General features: G+C 46.0%; 1 protein-coding gene across 2 annotated transcripts in view; it reads right to left on the bottom strand.

The window, feature by feature from the left end:
• Bmper (BMP binding endothelial regulator) overlaps positions 1 to 11,523 on the bottom strand; it is a 267,045-nt gene extending 255,522 nt beyond the window's left edge. For both annotated transcript variants that reach the window (XM_021172558.2, XM_029481077.1), the window contains exons 1-2: positions 11,330 to 11,523; positions 10,269 to 10,354 (exon numbers count right to left, since the gene is read on the bottom strand). In XM_021172558.2, the coding sequence (XP_021028217.1) occupies positions 10,269 to 10,354; positions 11,330 to 11,462 (219 nt within the window). In that variant the 5' untranslated portion in view covers positions 11,463 to 11,523. The remainder of the gene's footprint in view (positions 1 to 10,268; positions 10,355 to 11,329) is intronic.
• Between the last annotated feature and the right edge of the window lie 1,830 nt (positions 11,524 to 13,353).

Genomic DNA, 13,353 nt, shown 5'->3' with positions numbered 1-13,353 from the left:
TTTATGAAGTTGTAATATTAACTCTGTTACTCACACATTAAGCCCCCAAAGAATCTCAGAAGACAGGTTTCAAAGGCTTTTTAGGAACTAGTTCAAGAAAATGTCAAGCTAAAGATGCTAATGGCGTCTCATTGAGGCCCAAAGAGATGGAAGCAGCTTCAGATGTTGTGGTCTGTGTGACTGACTCCTTTCCATGCTTTCTCCTGGAGCAGCCCTTCTGAGGTCACCCACACCCCCAGAGGTCAATAGCTGGATCAGAGTGACCTAGCTACAATGCTCAATCTGTGCTTGAAACACAGCAACCACAAGGAATCGTCTAATCAAATCGATTTCTTTGACCAAGAATACAAGAGTTATAAATGAGCATTTGTATAGGTTAGAATGTGATAATCACAACAGTCCTGAGTTCCCATTGATTAGACAGCGGTGCTCACAACAGTCCTGACTTCCTATAGGTTAAACAGGGACGCTCACAATAATCCTGTTTTCTAGTGTAATTCCTCCGGGAACCAGCCCTAGGGTGATACCACTTATGTAGCAGGTCCTCTTGGCTCCAAGGCAACACCACTCATGAGGGTCCTCTCAAAGGTAGTTCATGGTAATTCCAGAAAAGCACTGCATTTGGGAAACATGCTGTGGCCAGTAAAGGTGACATTCTTCCACCCACTCATTTTCTTTTATGACGATACCTCCATGAAACTTTTAATTGCCATTTGTTTTACAGATCTATGCATTTCTTATTTCAAAGATCTAGGTTAGTCCCACCCATCACCTAACATTCCAAAAAAAAAAAAAAAAAAAAAAAAAAACGTAAAAGCTCATTATACTACAGGACATGGACATACAATAAGGCCTTTGTCCTTCGAAGAAAAACATAATTTTCAACAGAGTCAGTTTCCAGAAGCCAAGGGAACTGACATCCAAAAGCTAACATAAACACCAAGGCCTGTGTCAAGATTTCAAAGTTAGCTTCTCTGATGAGGTTGGGGGTGACTGGGTTTCGAAGGCCAGCCACAGGACTGGGAGCATTTTTCACCGTGACTTTTGGAAGTGGAAGAAACCCCCTGCCCTGCCTCTCCTGCCTTGTCAACGACCACTCTGCTCTAGACAGCAGGATACTCTTACAAGAGGGGCCATTCCTTTCATCATGAGACAAACAGCTCTTAATGTCTAAGAGAGTCTATGTTTTCAAATGTAACTACATTGCTTTTTAAAGGGGGAGAAGTGTTCTTCTACTGATTGTTTAGGATGTTGTTAATAGAAGAGGGTGACCTTTTGTGACAATCTTTCTGGGAGAGTCATGGTTTGGAACGTAGAGTTCCATTCTGGGGAGAGCCATCCCAAGTGTTAACCTAAACTATAAACAGGAAGCGCAGGCCCCACTCCCACTCAAGTCTCAAGGTCACAGACCTCTCACTGACGCTATAGGGCGGTTGGAAAGATCGTGACAAGTTCTTATGCTTAAGAGCCTCATCCCTTAAGGCAGGAATTCACCCACACATGCCAAAGGAAGGAGAAAAGACCAAGGCAGCAAGTGTATGCTGGGACCACATGTTCACATTCAATGGAGTTCATACGATCCAAACTCTGTGTGGGACAAGACCCTGTGCTACCAGGAACACAGTCAACCAGACCATATCACTCACTCTCTCCAAGGCTGATCAGTGCTGGGTTTTACTTTGTGCCTTCCTCCTGCCACTTTGCTGATGCAGTGGTAAATACCACCAAAGGACAACTGGGTCTCACTGAACATACCACACTCAATAACTGTCTGAAGCTAGACACCGAACAAGTAAGCAAGAGCTTCAGAATGAGAAACCAAGCAAGGCAGGCACCTTGCCAACCTCCAAATACGCTGGGGCTTTCTGTCTTTGCACCAAAGGGACCAAAGTTAGCTGACCTGCAGACCCACTGTCCACACTGAGCAGAATCAGAGTGAACACATTACGCGGGCCTTGACAATAACTTGTATCACCAGTCAAGCACTTCTCCGGCGGATCTGAGACAGTGGGTCCACACACTCCTACACAGGAACCTTTCCCACACTACAGAACATGGTTAGAGAACTCACGTACTTTAACTCACACTCTGATGTGGGCTGCTTTGGCCCTCCTTACCAGGATGAGGAGGTTGTCAGGATACAGAAATACCCCACGGGTTACCTAAGGCTGCAGAACCGTAAGGGCTATTGTTTAAAACTATACTGTGATTCCTCAGGAACGTACTCAATAAATTTTGTGTCAACCTGGTTTACGGCATAATACAGTTGACCCACCATGTCCATAGGGCATAAGTAATCTAGGTATAATTTAAAATATACAGGAGGCTGTGCATACGTTATAGGCAAATGTTCTCCAACTTTGTTTAAGGGACATAAGCATCTCAGGGCTTCCTGGAGCCTTCACTGTTAAATTTTTGTCCTTAGTTATAATTCCCTTGACACTGTTTACAAAGGGCTTTCAGGAACATCTCACATTTAATCATTCACACCCTCAGCTGACTCCCACCCCCACCAACTGAAGTGAGCTACAGGCATGCTGCCTTAATGACCTGCCCAGGACTCATAACTAAGGATCAGAGAGATGTTAAGTAACAGATAACTATGAGCCAGCCTGGGTAAAATCCGAGCCCACACCCTCCAACACAAAACCACCTTCCACAGCTGTACATCGCTAGTAAAAAATGGACATTAAAATATTTGTGAGAAAAGAACATATTTTTACTTGAAGACAGATTTTAAGATATTAAATCATATCATAATATTTTTAAAGCACCATTAACAGTTTAATAGAGCAAACTTAAATGTTTATAATAGTAAGTTTTAATATTACTCAGACTCTTTTATATTGTTGTTCTTATTCCTAATAAAAGAAATATGCCTCCGTGTGGCCTGATCCATTCTGCATTTAACCATAAAAACATTCCAAAAACACGCTTAAAAGGTATATTACTTCTGCCCATGAAATTAGTTTTGTCTTGGTACCTTTTAAATTTTCATGTGGTATTTATGTATTCACTTATGCTAAGATCTTTTTTTTAAAAAAAATCAAAGCTGGAAAAACTTTGTGATCTTTGCATTATTTTTTCAAAATCCCCATGGCAATCTTGGCTTTGGATGATTGACAACAGGGTTCAGCGCCAGTCCCGAGTATGGTCAATACAATCCTGTGCGAATGCACAGCAGTTCTCAGGCAGGTGAGGACCATTTCTTGTTTCAGACACTCCAAAGTGATGAGGACCAAGTTCCCGCTTCATAATTCCCCTTAAATCATCACTGATATCTTCTTTAGTGTTTTGCAGCATGGGTCTTTTGTCTGCCTTCTGTGTTCTCTTTGTGCCTCCATAACTGTAATCTACTTCACAAGAAACCCCTTATGCATCCTTCTCTCAAGTTGGCCCTCCTTGTTAATGCAGACTCGGGCTTTAAAATCTCCACTCAAATCCCATGTATATGTCCCTGAGGTTGGTTTCTATGAAGATAGTTAACCAGATTGTTATTCTCCACCCATCCCTTATCTCTCTACAGATCCAGATGCACATTTTAAGAACCTACAGTGCGTTTTCAAATGTCTCTTTGCAGTAGACAGTTCCCAGTATGTTAGCACAACAGTGAAACCTTTTAAAGGTCAGCTACCTGTGGGTAAGCTCAGCGGTTAGAAGTCCTTGCTGCTTTTCCAGAGGACCAGCATTTAATTCCCAGCAACCATGCAATGCCTCACATCTGTCTGCCACTTTAGCTCCGAGGGATTCAACATCCCTGGCCTCTGATGGCAACTGTAGTTGTGCACATTGCTATGGCAAACAATTTGCTCGATGAATAACACAGTAAAAGAGAGAGTTGTATCTCTGTAAGTGTGAAAAGGGACTGGCATCAAAAACATTCTCAATGGGGTATTCGAGAGTTGACCACTTTCCATCCTAGCAGCAATGCTAAAAGCTGGCGTTGTGGCTGTGTGGCAGTGACACCCTACATGCCATTCACCAGGAACTGCACTCCACTTGTTACCTTGCAGGGCACTGTTTCAAGTATTCTTCCAAACACTGACTTACCACCCCACCCATGGTCGCATCCCCACTACACACCCTGCTGCGGGATGCTTGCTGCCACCTGACCACACCACGTGTCCGCAGTTTGTTTTCCAAACTCTGGCCTCTCCACTCTAAACATCTGCCACAAGAGCTCTTAGAGGTATTTAAACAACACATCTTATTGTTTCATGTGGCTTGAAAGAATGCAAAATGACTCCTTCTGACCCCAGTAATATGCATGGGACAATTTTCTTCATTATGACATTCAAAGGCTCCCAGGCTGGCTCCTTTAAAGCTCTTACCTCCAGGTCCATCAGAGCCTCGGGAGCCTTGGACTAGCTCTTCACACAACCCAGGCATACACTCTTCTTTCTACTGCAATGCTTTGCCTAGACCATGTTCCCCTGCCCCCGCCTCCACCAAGATCTCCACATGGTCATGCAATTTTGTCTATAACCGAAGTGTGTTGGAGTCTCTCGTGAAGGTTTTCTATCATTCTTGTAAACCTTTCTGGTTTTGTTGTTTCTTCTTTATGTTTTTATTGTTTTCTGTTTATGATTTTATTGTACCAGGCATTATTGAACTTAGAACCCCACACATCCTAGGCACGCACTGAGCTATATACTTCAAACCCTTTTTAAAAAAAATGGCTTTTTTGTTATAAAGGTCTCGTATCACTAAGCCACCCATAGTAACCTTAAACTTAGGGCCCTCCTGCCTAAAACCCCCAAGTAGGTGGACTCATGGGCCTAATGAACTCGATCTCAACTTATAAATCCTTATTATGCATCTATGCCTGTCTCATTGAGCTTGGTCTTCTCAAGACATCCAAGGAGCATAATGACTTAAACATGGATCAGGCTGGAAATAATGAAATGAAATAGAAACAGGTAGAGGTATGGAGGAAGAAAGTGCCATGTGACTGAATTTATAGCCTGCTCCTCCTAGCACCTTGAGCAATGTTCTATAAAAGTAGAACTAGGGATCAACAGGTCTCCAAACACATACCCAGGTCACTTGATGATCTGCACTAAGGGAAGCACACCTGATCTCCATACAGGAGAGGCTGAGAGGCTGTCTTGCTAGCATGATTTAATCACAAAGGGTCTGTATACCACCAGCCACACAGAGTGCCACAAAGATTGTGAAGAGCTGAGACCCTCTACTTACCCAACTGACATTTAGTAACTGGCTTTATTTTTCCTGCCCCCTGCCTGGCTGACTTCTATTCTCCCATGCTCATTCAGTATAGACCAAGGCGCACACTCTGCTCTCGAAGTTATTCTCTTTCCTTGAAATGTGGGCTGCTGTTGATGCACTAAGTGAAGGCCAAGCTGCATTCAAGGGGGCTGGGGCTGGGGGAGGGGAGCAATGAGTAAGTGAGCAGCAAAGGCGGGTGCACTTAGGTCTGGAGCTGGGTCGAGACTTCCACAAGACGGGCCAGGAAAATCCCCATGATGCCAGACCACTAGGCAGTTTTTCCAGAAGTACAGAGCGCCACAGCTCAACCCTATCTCTGCCAATGAAAGTACAAGTGGAGGTGATCCCACAGGCACGGGGATGTAAATGCCCTACGAAAAAGGAGGCCCCACTCCCATGGAAAGTTTTCCTTAATATTTAATAGAGAGCAAGGGGAAAACTCACACCAGGGCCCACAGAACATTGGACCAATAAGGAGCAGCCATGACCAGCCATACTGATGTAATCGAGTTGGTTCACAGAGAAGGGTGGATTTGACATCACCACTGCATCTCTTCCCCTGTCATTTTTTTTTTTGTATTTTATTCTGATATACCTCTACAGACTATTTCATACATGAAAATAATAATAATAATAATAATAATAATAATAATTTAAAGAATAACATCAACATAGTAATAGCAGTAAAAAAAAAAGTCATCCCAGGGGACTTCCCACAGTTTAAGATCTAAGCTAAACATTCTATGTTCTGCACCATTGAATCTCACAGTAATTGCACAGGCTAGACACTGTGAGGAAACAGGCTTGGCGAGGCAGACGCAACTATCTCACTGTCACCGTCAGTGATACCTGAAACCAGGTTCCTTAGATTCCTAAAGTAAACCCTTCCCCCAAAAGGAGAAGATGGCTACCAACAGTCGCAACTATCCTTTGAAAGGCTCTCTAAAATCCACGACAGGTTTGTGCTACCAGATCAAAATCCATGCTGGCTCCTCCCACACAGAGCCCCCAAGCGGTGGACATGACTCTGCAGCAATTCCACCAGCAGAAGCAGATCGCCTAACTAGACAGCACATTGACTTCACATCCAGCTCAAAACAACACAATCACCTAAGTAACGTTTCCTCAAAACTGTTGTATTGAAGGGCAGTCAGCTGACATTACCCAAAAGGTGGCCACAATAAATATAAATAAGGAGGCAGGTGACTTCTGAAATGACAGGAGACGATTTTTGAGAAAAGTTTCCAGGTCTACATGTACAAGCACATAATAAGCTAAACATCTCTGTCTCAAAGGCTACTGCACATCTGAGCACACGCTCACTGGTACAGGATTCAAATCCTGCTGCAACCCAGGGCCTAATATGAGCTCTGATAGGTGCTGTCCCTACTCTAGGCAGTCACAGTGTGAGCCGTAGAAAACAAGGACTTTGTAGAGCTAAAGGCAAAGGCAGTTGTAAGGCTGGAGCTGCTCCTGGGTGATAGAGGATTTCTGTGATTATGAAAGTGGAGGACAGCAGACAAGGTCCGCTCTGTTAAGCTGTTCAGCCAGCTCAAGATAGGTGGGGCCCGCTTCTTGTAACAGGGAATTCGCATGGCTTTTTATGAGGGACGGCCCATTTCTGCATTGCACCTCTGGATTTAAAAGAGGAAATTTCAACCTCAGGAATAATGTTTTTTGCTGAACAAAATGTACGCCAAACTAAGCCCTGACTTCTGGCTTTTGGTGTCCCAGCCTCCAAAGTTATCTCAGGTTTCCAGTCCTGGGCAGAACTCACTGGCTCCCACCACTTCCTCAGCTACACTGAGAGAGAGAGAGAGAGAGAGAGAGAGAGGTGGGAGAAGAGGAAAGGGGGCACCCCTCCTCCTGTACTTGGTGGGATTGGAGGTGACGATGGGGCAGAGCTGCAGGACAGGCAGGCATGTGCTGTCCCGGGCACTGTTGAAAAACTAGCTCTAGCAGGGGGAAACTTGTTTTCATGAAACAAAACAGAGTGAGGTTCCTCAGTCCCATTGGTGATCAGAAGGCAGGAGAACATCCGCTATGCTCTTCACTGAACAATAAAACACACTCTTTTTTATTTTAATGTAAATTGCCTATCTAGATTCCAGGGCCCAGTACCTGGTCTCACTTTTCACATTCCCTCTAAAGACACAGAGCCCACCCACATTTAGAAGACACTCCAATTGTTCTTGATCCTGGCAGGATGCTCCAGCCTACACAGCTAACTGATAAATGAGGCTGCAATGGTGCATCTCTGACCACTGTGGCCACTGCACTCACTGCTGGCCTCAGAGTCTCCAGAAGTGTGTTTGTGCAATCTCTATCTCAGCTACTCTGAACCTTAAAAGGTAAGTCCGGCTGCGTAGACTACTCCCTGGCGTTTGGAGGAGTTTTTCAGGTTCCGACGCTGTTATTTCTCTCAGGACTTTGTGCAGCTGACTCCCTCCAACTTTGACTTCTTTTGTCTTTTTTAAGCATACATTGAAGGTTTTTTTTTTAAATACATGTTATGAAATAGGATCTGCGCTTACACCCAGTTTTAACTACTTTATTCCAAAAAAGCTGGACCAGCCCAAACTAACTATCCCTGTGTCCCTAATCCAAAATCTCATATCTTCCAATATTCATATGTAAACCTCACCCAAGCCCAACGCTCCCTGCTGAAATCATAAAGGATTTTCCTTTCATGCAGTGTGACTAACAACTTCTAACTAACTGAGCTCTGAATAGCTCAAAGGCACAAAACAAAATCATTCAAGGAAGGCCTGAAGGTACAGAAATGTCAACAGGCTTTCTCCTTTCCCCATTTTCTCATTCCTTAGCTTAACAAGTAGTCCACCTCCCTAGTTATGTCTGTGTGCTCCAGAGACAAACAGACAGCCCTGTCTGCCTCTGACCCAAGTGTCAGACAGCTCAGTAATTTTCATAAATAAAATACTAACTGGTGTACAGATAATGTATGACCTTCACAAGCTACTTAATTTCTTAAAGCTCATCTTCAAAAAGGACTGAAAACCCTCAAAGGGTTTTTATGGGGATCGACTTAAATAATGCAGGCTTAGAAAACTGCTTGGCAAATACACAGTGGCGTGAAAAGGTTTGCTTGTAAATTCTATCAATTTACTAAACAGCTCTCTTTTCCAACCTAAGTGCAAAAATACCAAGCAGTCTCTTCCTATGTTTCTTGCTGGTATCCAGCAAGAAATTCACAGGGTTCTTCAGGTCCACTAGAAACTTACGGGGTGGATACAGAGGGAAATGCTCACTATCTATCCTTACTCAGGTTTACTAAGCCTGTCCAAGTGGATGAGAAGCGATAGGGAAGGTGGGCTCATCATTCCAAAGGTCTGCCAAGGTCATGGTCAGATATCAGTGAGAGATCAGTTGAGGGGGGGGTTGAAGGAATAATGAGTGAGAGTCACTGGGACCCCAAGGAAAGACTAACAGGCTTGGCAGTCCTGTCCTTTACAAGTGCCTCTACGTGTTCATTCTGCCCTTAAGAACTTAACTGACGATTTTAGACATCGTGTAACAAATAACTCTGATATCAATTTCCATATCACTAAGTCTCCACAATGAAAGAAAAGCACTATCTACCACGAGGCTAGGAAGGCTAGAAAGGGAAAACGCTATGTGGGAAGCGTTCCATCATATCACTTGGTAACACTGCACAAAAATCAAAATACACATTTAAGCTTCACAAACAATAGCACCACCAAAGAGAAAAACAACTGTGCACACGTAGAGCTCTCAGGATATTGACATATCACTTGGGATAATTTCTGCTGAAATGGTAAGAATGGAATAAAACTACTTATTCCCATAGTACAGATAAAGGAAGGATAAGACCACACTCACATGCTACAGTTGTGAATCTGTAACTAAAGCAAATTTTAAACTCAGCACTTATTTCCAGCAAGTTCTTTAGTAAAGATGGTTAACATCGCAGCTCATAGACACAAAAGAACACTTTTTATTAGACTTTAATGCTTATTGTCTCAGCCAATGAAAAACATTTTGATTTGCTTCTGTTGATTTCTTCAGTCCAGAGCCTGATAATCATTTGATGCAAGCACAGACTCATTTATTCTTAATGTTGGCCTCATCTCTTGTGACAAAGGAGTCTGCGTCCTTTATATACAGATAGCGCAGCTTTTGTCTGAATAGAGATAGATACCCTGTAGTTCTGTATGCTGATTGGAATAACAAGCCTTCATCCACCCATCAGTTCAGGAGTCTGCCCTTGAAGGCCTTAGAGCACTTCCAACTGGATTTTATGATGCGTGATTTTAACCAAGGTTTGCCAAAAGTAAATGGCATGTGGAACACTCTTCAGCAAAAAGAGTACTCTTTGTGGAACTCTATGTCTTTCAGAAAGTCTTTTTTAAAACAACTTCATCTTCCCCAAGTGTCTATCAGAATTACCCGGTAGCTTAAGCTAAAACAATCCACTAGCCACTGGCAGCACTAAGCATCTCATAGCCAAGTGACACTCTCCATTAAGGAGGGATCCCTGTTCCTGACCTGAGCTTCCTAGCTTGTTTAACAGAGCTTCAGCCACAGCAGGCCAAGAAATTCAAGAAATCAATCCAAGATGACATCTTGTCCTGGGTTTGTCCTTTATGGCAGCCACCTCCTCCCTTCTCCCCTATCTTATCCTTGACCTCTGTATCTAAAATGTTATTCAGCATTTCCCTGCTGAGCCAGGAAGATAGAACCAGTATAGAAAACTGAGTGGCCATGATATCTATGACTTCATTGTAGTAGCATGCATTCCAAACTGCAGCTTTCCTAAAACAATGGTGTACAAAGTCCATCTCAAGTTTACTTGTACAACACTGAAGTCAAAGATAAGAATTCTCAGCCTGATGAGATATTAGAAATTGCCCAAATTCATAAAACTAGAAAGTGCAACTAAATTCGATGCTTAAGCAATATGCAATTTGGTAATGATCAAAATCAATTTTAAGACAGCTCTTCTGTCAGGTTTGTCCATGACAGCAGTTAAGTTTATTTTACCTGACCCGTACACTTACCAAACACACACACATTATGCAAGGGTTGTCTGTGATAAATGGAATCTGGAGGACCTCTCCTTCATTTTCACATTTTGCAACAGACCCTGAAATGAAGATAAAAATACTTTTAAATTTAAATCTTGCTTAGTGGTGTTATTATAAAACCTCACAGTCTTAAGCTAGTGATTGGAATTATATAGTGTTTCAAATGCACCACAAAAAAATTTCACCAAATCTATTTTAAATAGTTTTACTTAACACTTTTTTTTAAGTCAATACTTCGGTATATAGTTCGGTTTTCTGTTTTCAGTTGATTTAAGCACATACCACTAGTGCTCTGAGAGATATCTCAACTGCACATGGACTAACACAGCAAACTAGGCATTAGGGAAGATTTTAAATTTGAACGAAATGCAGGGCTGTGTCAAAGAACGGGCCTTTCAGGTGGATCTGCCAACTGTTGTGGGTTGAAATGCAATCACTTTTTGAAGCGCAATCTCTTTCCTCTTAAAAATATTCTCTTTTCTGCACCAGGTGTCAGTAAAGCATGTCCTTCAAAATAGAAGCCGAGGTCTTCACCTGCCTGAAAACCTGTAATTATCGTATCATGCTATTAGTAACCTTTAAAAATACGGTCGCTTCTTTACATTCAAGGTCTGGAAAGTCATGTTTTAAAGATGCTGCCTAGCACAGTGGATTTATTGGAATCCTATGGTGTTGAGAAAAGAGGATGTGCGGGAAACGGCGCGGTCTTTGCCTTAATTGCACAAGAGTGGTTACGATTAAAACAAGGATTGGGGAAAAGATTAAATATAAATCAAGGAATTTCCCAACTTCATATAGCAGGGTGCCTATTATCACTCTGTCAAAGGTAGCAGTCTCTCAGTCCCCCATCTCTCTACCTCTTCATAGCCTTCCCATCCCTTTTCTCTAGGCTTCTCCGCATCCCCACCGCCCGCGAGGGGCAGGCAAGGTGCGCGTTCCTCGTCCTCTCATCCCCGGGTCTGCCAGTGCCTCTTCTCCCAAGAAACCACCCCAGAGTCCCGGAGGACTGGTCCCTCCCGCCCCCACCCCCCTACCTGTCAGGAAGGAGGAAGCCAGAGACATGGGGACCCCGGAGCAATTGAGCAGCAGCAAGACGCAGCAGGTAATCCCAGGCGAGCGTCGGCAAGGACGCTCAGCCAGAGCCCTGACGCTGAAGAACCAGAGCATCGTCACCTGGAGGGAATCCCGGGCGACTGCAGGTCCCGCGTCGCCGCCTCTGCTCGGCAGCCGCTGCTCGCAGTCAAAAGGGCTGTGGGCCGGCGTGCCGGGAGACAGTCGGCTGAGGGAGGCGGGCGCCCGGAGCGGCGGGGGAGGAGTGGGGGCGCCCCGGGAGGAGGGGTCCTGCGGCCAGCCTCGGCCAATGCGGCGGCTTTTTTCTAAGGGAGTTGCTCGCAGCGGGTTAGCCGTCAGCCCCTCCGCGCCAGAGCTGGGCCGGGAGGAGGGGTGGCTGAGCGGCGGGATCTGGGGAGCGGCGGCGGCGGCGGCTGCCGAGTGCGCTCGCAGCTCTGGAGCCCGGCTGAGCTCCGGCTCCCGCACGCGCAGCTCCGGCCCGGCCCCCGGGCGCGGTGTCCGGCCCGCGCGCTTGCTCCGTGCGGGACCCAGGGGCGTACTAGGCTCTGCGCGGAATCCGCAGGGTCGCACGAGGGACTACGATCCGGGCGCCGGAGCTATGCCGGCTCAGCAGCGACAGCGGCGCACGCGAACGCCCAGCCAGGCGGTCTAGCCCAGCCCCGGCCACCGGCCCCGGGGCGCTGCCGGAGCCTGGAAGGCGCGTCTCCAGCGCCCTGCGCACCGCCTCCTCCCGCGCAGAGGAGCCGCCCCCAGCAGGGATGCCACTACCCGCTAGCGCCCGGAGCAGAAGACCCGGCGCCTCCCGCTGCCCCAGCTTCGGAAGGAGCTACGGATCGAATGCAGGAGGGTCCCTCAACTTTCCACAGCCCTTTAACTCCCTCGGGCAAAGGCAGGGGACTCACGAGGCTGAGGGGACAGAGGGGCGAGTGACCTTGGAGATCAGGCTCCTGTGCTTATGCCTCTGTGGGCCTGACATTAGGGAGGACAGAAGTTGGAGCGACAGAAAGGGTCGGCTAATGCACGCACACCGGCCAGAGCCTTTCTCCCTTAAAGCGTGGATCTGTGGCTCAGACTCCGCCCTTCCCAGCCGGAGCTGCCCGGGACAGGGAGGTGCGTTAGACTAATCATTCATTCACTCGCGGGCCAGGGAGGGACCGCTGCCGCTAATCTCCACGCAGGCCGCCTTCGCGGCGGCCGCCCAGCAGGGCACGCGGTGGCAGCCGCTACCCTGCAGCGCTTCTTGCTTGGGCGGCCCTGATGTCCCCCAGTCTCGGTCTTTGATCCCCTCGCCCCGCCACCCGGTACCCGCTGAGTCCCAGCATCCCTCCCACGTCCCCCACCCTCACACACACACACCCTACACGCACCCGCCAAGCAGTGCCTGGCTCTACTCAAAAGGGGTGCTAATCTAGAAAGGAGAATTTTTATAACTACAATGGAAAGGTGCCAGGTGAGAGTGAAAGGTGCTTGAAACCAATGATCAGCTAGCCTTCTTCTACTGTGATCACATGCTCCCACCCACACGAAGAACAGCCTGCAGGTGCCCACCCCACATTAGTCCATGAAGCGCCTGGTGGATCCAAACTCTAATTGCTGACAAGCCTAGTTTTCCCCTAGTCTCTGGCCAGTTTTAGGTAACATTTGTAGCTGTAGTGAGAAACTACTTTGACAGTCCTCAGATATACTCCTCTAACGTCATCACATTTACCTGCCCCTGCCTGCCATCCGCATGCTCATTTGTTTTTTTTTTCTAGCGATTTAAAGGGTGCTTTTAGTTAGTGCATCGTGGCCAACATCCCAACACAAGGACCACATCTCTGTGACGTGGACAAGTGGGAGGAAGGAAAGCTGTCATTAGCTTAGCATGCTCCATTTCCCTCTCAAAACTTTGTGTAAAATTTAAATTAAAAGAGACAAGAGACAATGTGGTTACATGTTTCCCCCAAATAACACCATGGCTAGATGCCTTGAAAGTCAAAGTGTTGAT

The sequence above is a fragment of the Mus caroli genome, unplaced genomic scaffold (genome assembly GCF_978045245.1).
Source record: "Mus caroli unplaced genomic scaffold, Mus_caroli_1 scaffold_11, whole genome shotgun sequence".
In the NCBI taxonomy this organism is placed as follows: Eukaryota; Metazoa; Chordata; class Mammalia; order Rodentia; family Muridae; genus Mus; species Mus caroli.
Note: the sequence above shows the minus strand (reverse complement) of the source record. Positions and strands in the feature narration are given on the sequence as shown.